General features: G+C 36.3%; 1 protein-coding gene across 1 annotated transcript; it reads right to left on the reverse strand.

Annotated features, from left to right (window-relative positions):
- Positions 1-125: 125 nt before the first annotated feature.
- Positions 126-3,244, reverse strand: LOC149132934 (uncharacterized). The gene has a single exon (XM_089361990.1). It carries the CDS (start codon positions 742-744, stop codon positions 490-492), a length of 255 nt encoding a protein of 84 aa, XP_089218116.1. The 5' UTR covers positions 745-3,244; the 3' UTR covers positions 126-489.
- Positions 3,245-8,445: the final 5,201 nt, after the last annotated feature.

The following is an 8,445-nucleotide window of genomic DNA, read 5'->3' on the forward strand; positions in this document are numbered from 1 at the left end:
AAGGACTCCCCTGGTGTGCATTCCCAGCCTTTTTTCTTTGATTGCTTCTCGGAGGCATTTCAGTGGCTGAGAATAATACAGCCCTGTCACGGTGTGACCCTTTTCAAGGTAATCAATCTGCAAGACACCTTGAGAATCCCCCAAAATGGACGCCATGACCTTTCCAGCTGAAAGAATGATCCTGGCCTTCTTTGGGGTAGGAGAAGATGTGTGCTTCCACTTCTTTGATTGTTCTTTGGTTTCAGGCTGGTAGTGATGAACCCAACTTTCGTCCATAGTAATGAAACGAGCAAGAAAATTCTCTTCGTCAGCTTCAAACAGTTCCAGATTGCTCGTGGACAAAGTGCACCTGGTGCGTTTCTGTTCAAGAATCAAAAGGTGCGGGACCCACCTTGCAGAAACCTTTGAGAACCCAAGTTTTTTTGTCACAATGTTGTCTGCTCTTTCAGTTGACATGCTCAGTCTCTCGGCTATCTCACGACATGATATTCAACGATCTTGCATTATCATACCCAGAGCAAGGTCAATGTTGCCCTCGGTGGTTGCAGTTGGAGGTCTCCCTGGTGTGGGATCATCTTCCACACTCTCCCTGCTATGCTTGAATTCATTTACCCAGCTTTTGACTGTTGCATATGAAGGAGCATTGTCTGTTAAGGTTCTCACCATATCTTCATGGATTTCTGATGGAGTCATGCCTTTCAAATGACGGTCCTTTATGACAGCACGAGACTCAGTTTTCTCCATTTTCCTTGTAACCTTGGCACTTGTTTATTTAAAAATCTGCAACAAAAAAAATTAAAATATCAGAATCATGAAAATGTGCAAGAATACCCCGAAAAGACTGTACTTACCAGAAAAAATTGTTTCAACTATATAGCAGCCCCGATTCTAGGTTAGGCTCAAAACTTTTCCGATACCCCTCGTATATACACAACAAGAAAAATTTCTTCTATTAGAAGCAAAAGGGTTTATAGGACTTCAAAAGAAATGCTCAAATATAAATGAGACGAAGATAAAGAAGCATTGGTTATAGAACAAACATTAAATTTGGGTCAACGACTTTATATACAACACCACCCTCTCAAACATTTAATCATAGATAAAAAACACTATGGTCTACAAACACATAAACAAAATAATACATATACATAAAATCACAGAATGTAAAAATATAGGATCTTGTTCAAAACGGGGGCACCAGTATTTTCTTAACGAAACACTTTGAAACTTGGGACACTGGTAGAATGTGTCATATAAAACATCTTTTTCTCTTAGTCTTCTTAACAAAAAAACGTACATCGCAAGTTATTTCATGTTAAAGTTGTCGTATTTCTGTAATTTCAACCAATGACTGACGTCCATTCAACCGAATACATTAAGTGCTGACTACGTAAACAAACGATTCTCAAACGATTCTGGCGGTGATAAAATTATTATTCCTTGTCAAAAAATGGCTGAAGCATATTGGCAGTAGCTAATAAACCTTTCTATTATAGGCACAAGGCCTGGTTTTTGAGGGAAGGAGCAAGTCGGTTAAGGAAAATGAACACACGTGTGTTCCTTCTGCAAAATGTCAGAAGTAATGGAGATTAAATACTCTTTACACCGCTTAAACTGCCAAAGGAGTAAGTATAAACAGCTGAATACTTATCAGTGATTGGTTGAAATTATCGAAATAAGACAATTTTTTACATGAAATAAATTCGAATACAAAATTTTTTTTCTGTTCTATAACACAAAATAGATAAGTATACGAAGTTTGAAAGTCTTTCGGTACCAAAAACACTACATAAAACATAAATGAAAACTGGTGCCCCCGTTTTGAACAAGATCCAAAATATATTCTAATAAAATACAAATAGAATGGCTGATCAAAAGTTACATATAACGACTGAAAATTCAAAAGTATCAAGAAGCCTACTGGAAAAAATAAAATAAACATAGAATAAGTGTCCTCCGACTAAAAAAAGTGCATCACGGCGATGATCCCCCACCACCACCAGTATAAACATGAAACATACACAAATCAAAAACTTTTAATATTTCTTTCTTACCCAGAGTGAGCCAACACAGAAGGGACAACACAAAAAGCATGTGGGGACACATAACATGAAATAAATAAAATTGAAAATTAAAACAAAACGTATGATAATACGAATGGCAATATGAAAATGTGTTGGTTGCTGCACGTCAAGCAGCATTACTTCCATTTTATGTTTTTAAATCTCCGAGTCTTTCTGTATATCAACACCGTATTCCTTCTTTAGCTCCTGCTATGTCACATTGTCTGGTTATTTTATTAATATCCATGCTTTATCCTCCGACAGTCCTGTACTTTCTTAAATTTATCCATTTCTTCCTTTTGTTCCTCTGGCACCAGTTTACGCTGGTGCCATCCTACACGATTGTTCGTGCAATCCCGTTAACTCTACACACTTGATATTTTCCCACGTAGTTCCTCTTGGAATTCTTCTGTAATTATATTAGCATAAACTATATCACCGGGGGGAAATTTTTTGTACATTCTATTGAGACTGTTTTTCTTTTTCTCTGTGTAGGAGGGGAATGGGTGGGATTGGTGTCTGCGGAGGTAGCGGTGGGCCTGAAAGGGTATAGCTGGCGACCCAAGCCACATCTCGGCTCGGTGTGATTCCTTCTACCCTAATCTTGGAATTTCTTCTTCCAAGATACATAGGCAGAAGGACCACTTTATTCGTCTTCAGCGCGTTAGCCGCATTCCTCCTTGTTCTTTCTTTCTTCTGTCTTAAATTGGACGATCACTGTCCCATACAATTTAATGTCTCTTGCTAAAAATACAATGTCCTATCTTACCTCACCCAACACCTTCTCAATCGTTTCGGTCCCTACATGGCTAATCTTTTTTTTTTTTTTTCTTCTACTGAGTAAACTTTATATACAATTGTTCTTTTTGCCATATCTTCCATCACTTTCTGTGGCGGTGACAATCTAATGTCCCCACCCACCCTGCAAGCCATCTTTTCGTGTTTCTCCACGTTGGCCAAATTCATCTCCTTTCTTCTCACCTCCGTTATTTCCGCATAGCTTCCCTTTTCCAGGCATTTGTCCATCCTGTTCACCGCGCTCAACAATTCCTCCCCCGAAGAGGATAATTCGGACCCACTCAGGTCCGAATACAACATCTTACTTGCACGTATCACCATCTCTCAATAAAAACAGAGAAGGCACAGCCGGTCAACCGCTGCAAAGCAAGAAACACACACAAAAAAAACAATACTTCAAAATAGATGTAATAAAAAATTGTTTAGCGTTACAGGGATTTGAAACCGGCGAGGTTAAATTTCTGTTAACTACAACAACTTGAGTGTTTAGCAATAATAATTTTTTTTTTTTAATAGATTTGGACTGGTCCGCTGATGGGTTTTTCTTAAATTATATAAGCTTTTCATTGAAAGGTATTAGCTTTTCATAAAAGTTCTGATCTGTGCATGTTTCATGTTTATGCTGTTGGTGGGGGTCGTCGTCATGATGCACTTTAGTGTAAATGAACTGCAGTGGTGAGCTCCCGAAATTTGGCCTTAGATATATGTGAATGTTGAATTTGACCGGTGATATCTGTTTATTATGAACTTTTGGATGTACTTGTGTGGAAGGAGTAAAAGACTTTTTTCAAGATGTATGTGAATTTAACCTGTGGAAGTCAGCTTACTTATGGACTTTGGACGTACCTGATTCAGGGAAGTAAAAGACTTTTTCAAATATTTTTTTAAAATAATTAAAAAAAATATTTTAATCGTCTGATAAAATCTTTTTAGTCGGTGGTCACTTATTCTATGTTTATTTTCATCTTTATTTATTTTATATTTGTCCATTATGCTTTCTGGTAGTTATGAATTTTTAGTCGTAATATTTAAATTTGATAAGCAGTTCTATTTATATTTTATTAGAATATATTTTTACATTCTGTGATTTTATGTATGTGTATTATTTTGTTTGTGTTTGTAGAGCGTGGTGTTTTTTTTTTTTATATATGATTAAATGTTTGAGGGGGTGGTGTTGTATATAAAAGTCGTTGACACAAATTTAATGTTTGTTCTATAACCAATGCTTTTTATAAACGTTCTATAACCAATGCTTCTTTATATATGTATATTTTTAAAGAGATGTAAAATTAGATTTATAATATTTTGAAAAAGAAATTGATGATGTGTTAGAATAATTATAAATCGGATGATTGCATATGTATATATATATATATAAAATTCTGTGTATGTATATATATTGTAATTTTCCAATACTGAAACACGGATAGTTCCTTCATATTTAATTAATTTCGTGTTAAATAAATTGGAGATAATTAAGGAAGTATAGTATATACCTTGCTGGTACAATGGTTATGTTCTTTAAGTATTATTTCGTGATGTGCAAATGGCTACCATGAGTTTATTTTCAGATATACACTTCATCTATAGCTAGTAGTACATCTTCTTTGCTAATGTTGATGTATTCCATCATAACTGCCTCACTAGTGATAGGGTGGGAGGGGGGAGAAGTCCACTGGTTCGTTCACTTGTCTGTGCTCCAACGGAGTGGTTAAGACACTTTGAACTGCTCATTCAGTACCTCACTGATCCTAGTTGGACTGTTTGTGAGGGAGCCATCCTTTTCGAAGAGGGGTCCAATCTTGCAGCGTACTGAGGCTGTTTCTTTTGCGTAGTGAAAGAAGGCCTTTGGGTTTGATTTAATGTTTTTTATAACCCAGGCTTCTTTGTCTGCTCTCTCCCTCACATAGGATTGTTGCAGCCTTTTTTTCAATCTCCATCAGTGTCGTTATTAGGCGGGACCTTTCGCTACCTCCAGCTTTCATTAGGTGTCTTGGGGAAATTTCTAACCTGGGTTCTCATTCCTAAGGTATTTTTCGATGTTGTTGTTGTTATCATTATTATTATTATTCAAGTCACTGTCTGAAATCGAACTCGGAATCTTGTGGTTAGTAGCCCGCGCTCTGGCTATGTGGTAAGTAGATTGCTTACCAACCATATGGTTCCGGGTTCAGTCCTACTGCGTGGCACCTTAGCCAAGTGTCTTCTACCATAGCTTCGGGCCGACCAAAGCCTTGTGAGTGGATTTGGTAGACGGAAACTGAAAGAAATCCGTCGTATATATATATATATATATATATATATATATATATATGTGTGTGTGTGTGTGTATATGTGTGTGTCTGTTTGTACCCCCACCCAACATCTTGTCTGTCTGTATGTGTGTGTGTGTGTGTGTATATGTGTGTCTGTTTGTACCCCCACCCAACATCTTGTCTGTCTGTATGTGTGTGTGTGTATATGTGTGTGTCTGTTTGTACCCCCACCCAACATCTTGTCTGTCTGTATGTGTGTGTGTATATGTGTGTGTCTGTTTGTACCCCCACCCAACATCTTGTCTGTCTGTATGTGTGTGTGTGTGTGTGTATATGTGTGTGTCTGTTTGTACCCCCACCCAACATCTTGTCTGTCTGTATATGTGTGTGTGTGTGTGTATATGTGTGTCTGTTTGTACCCCCACCCAACATCTTGTCTGTCTGTATATTTGTATGTATGTGTGTGCGTGTCTGTCTCTCCCCACTCTCTCTCAATATGTGTCTTTGTGTTTGTCCCCGATATCTACTTGACAAACGGTATTGGTTTGTTTTCACCCCTGTAATTTAGTGCTAAAGCGAAAGTGACCGATAAACTAAGTACTAGGCTTCGAAGTAAAGGCGTCGATTTGTTCAACTCGGCCCCTTCAAGTTGGTGCTGCTCCAGCATGGTCACAATCCAATGACTAAAACAAGTAAAGGATAAAGAAATATGTAATAAATGTGAACAGAGAGAATGAGAGTTCAACACCGCATTGGTGTCTAAACACTTTTCTTTTAAGCGTGGATTTATATCTGTAAGGTAAAGGTCGATCCGTTTTGTATACCACGATTCCCTAAATGCTCCACACGATGGTGAAACCGTTTAGAATTTTAGGTTCCGTTGGATTTTATGAGACTTCATGAAGTGGCATAGAAATACATAGATTATAACTTTTTAAACTTTTATCTCAACAGATTTTCTATAGATTTAGAGCACTGAAAGTTATGTTTCCTATCCAAATATGTCTGAAAACAATACGATCGAAGAGCGAGAGAGAAATAATGAGGGTATTTTCATATTTCAGCAGTATTACTCCACCTTCAGAATCACATTCGAATCATTAACCATTAACATTACTTACATACCGACTATGTTTAGCAGTGAAATACTTTTGGATAGATCAACTTACATATTTCAATATGTAACATTGCTAGGAATTTCTAATTACATCGGGCACAGTATTTACTTATGAACCTTTAGTGTATGGTAGTCTATTGGCAAAACGAGTTGCAGTCGTCCAATAAACGATTAAGAAAATAGAAAGTTCAGGGGAGGTAATTATCCAGGGACTTTTGGCGTTGGTTGTTTCCCTTACATTAATATGGATTAGCTGGGATTTATTGGCGCACATCTTTCAGTAGCAGTATTTCTAAGTCGGTGTGTGTGTGTATTGGACGTGTGCACCGTTGAAATCGAGGTATATGGAAAGATATGCATTAAAACAAAAAAATATTAATATACATAACGGCGCCGTCTACATGTATTATGCAGACCATGTGTGGTGTGCGTATTTAGTGCAGCCACATATATGGGAATTCACGCACGCATGCACACACATCTTTGTATCTCTGTACACATCTACATACATGTATATGGGGTGTGAATGTGCATGTGTAAGCTAAGAGATAAAGTGAATTGCCATATATCATCAAAAATTGAAACACGACTACTTAATTTAAAAGTTTCGCCAGAATGATCAACCACCATGACTGAGTTCTGATTAAGTTACTCAAGTTATGTTTCGTTTTAGCAATGTAACAGAGATTTTTGTTGAAAGTTGAACAAACAATAAGCAAGGAATAAATGGAAGTGAATTTCCATGAACCGGAACGACTTTCTGTCCCACAATGCATTTACGTTGATTAAAAATCGTCTGTCAATGGAATTAATTAAATCATTCAATGGATTAATTAAATCAGTGAATTAATGTAATCAAGTTAATAATGGCGCATTGTGGAAATAAAATTACCATATTAAAAGAATAGTTTAGACATCCGTTACATTGAAGTTTGGGATAATAAGTTTAGAACTGTTTATTTTTTTTTGTTTTATTTTTGAACACATCGTTATATGTGTTAAATAATTGTTTTTAGTCTACAAAGAAGGACAATATGCTTAGTTTTTTTCTTTTTCTAGGAACTCGGTGATAGAGTATTTACGACAGTGAAAATGTCATAAATACTCTACGCAAATATAAGTGCTCAGTTTGTTTTAGTGGAGGTCATAATCTTCTTATGCTGAGTTCGAAAAAAATGAGCTGCAACCATAAATTTTGAAAGGTATTTTGGGCTGGCGGGTAAAAATGAAAGATGTAACTGCAACACATCACATTCTTAAGATAAGGACTTACAGAAATAATATGGCTCTTAAATACAAGACACAAGAATGTCACGACTGGAACACGTTTCATCATAATTTGTCAACTCCAACCGATTTGGGAATACAAGAAAACACCATAATTTACTTTGAGTCAAGGATGGATAATTTCCGCTCGGGCACTTATTAAATTAGATATAGCAATCAACTTTCTCCCAATCACAAGCTACGGTCATTAATGAGGAATGGATTCGTTGGAAAATTTGGACATATATATATATAAACAGGTGTTTTGGGTGGTTTTGTTTATAACAGAACATTATTTTGTTTTTTTGGGGTGAGGCTTTGGAGACAATGGAAGATGTATAAGTAGATAGATAGATAGACAGGTAGATAGAGAGGTAGATATATAGACTGGTAGTCAGACAGATAGAGAGATGAATGGGGTAAAATACAATGGCCCTTCTCTCTCTCTTTTACCCCATCCATCTCTCTATCTGTCTGACTACCAGTCTATATATCTACCTCTCTATCTACCTGTCTATCTATCTATCTACTTATACATCTTCCATTGTCTCCAAAGCCTCACCCCACAAAAAAAACAAAACAATGTTCTGTTATAAACAAAGCCCCCCAAAACACCTGTTTTTATATAAATAAGCAAGATCTCTGTATTTTCACAGAATTGTATTTGACAAGTTCGAAAGACGAACGAAAGTGCTAATATATGTATAAAATAAATGAAAGAAGTTATTCCAAAATTCTAACTACTTTTTTTTCAATATTTATTTCTGTACATCACACCTAACACTCTACGCACACACACACACACACACACACACACACACACACACACACACACACACATATATATATATATATACATACACACACACACATACATATGTATATACACACATACATATATATATATACACATACATACATATATATATATATATATACACATATA

Source organism: Octopus bimaculoides, chromosome 13 (genome assembly GCF_046866305.1).
Source record: "Octopus bimaculoides isolate indiv1 chromosome 13, ASM4686630v1, whole genome shotgun sequence".
Taxonomy (NCBI): Eukaryota; Metazoa; Mollusca; class Cephalopoda; order Octopoda; family Octopodidae; genus Octopus; species Octopus bimaculoides.

Bases quoted from the DNA above. Each gene is read 5' to 3' on its own strand.
- LOC149132934 (XM_089361990.1), bottom strand. From the start codon at position 744: ATGGAGAAAACTGAGTCTCGTGCTGTCATAAAGGACCGTCATTTGAAA.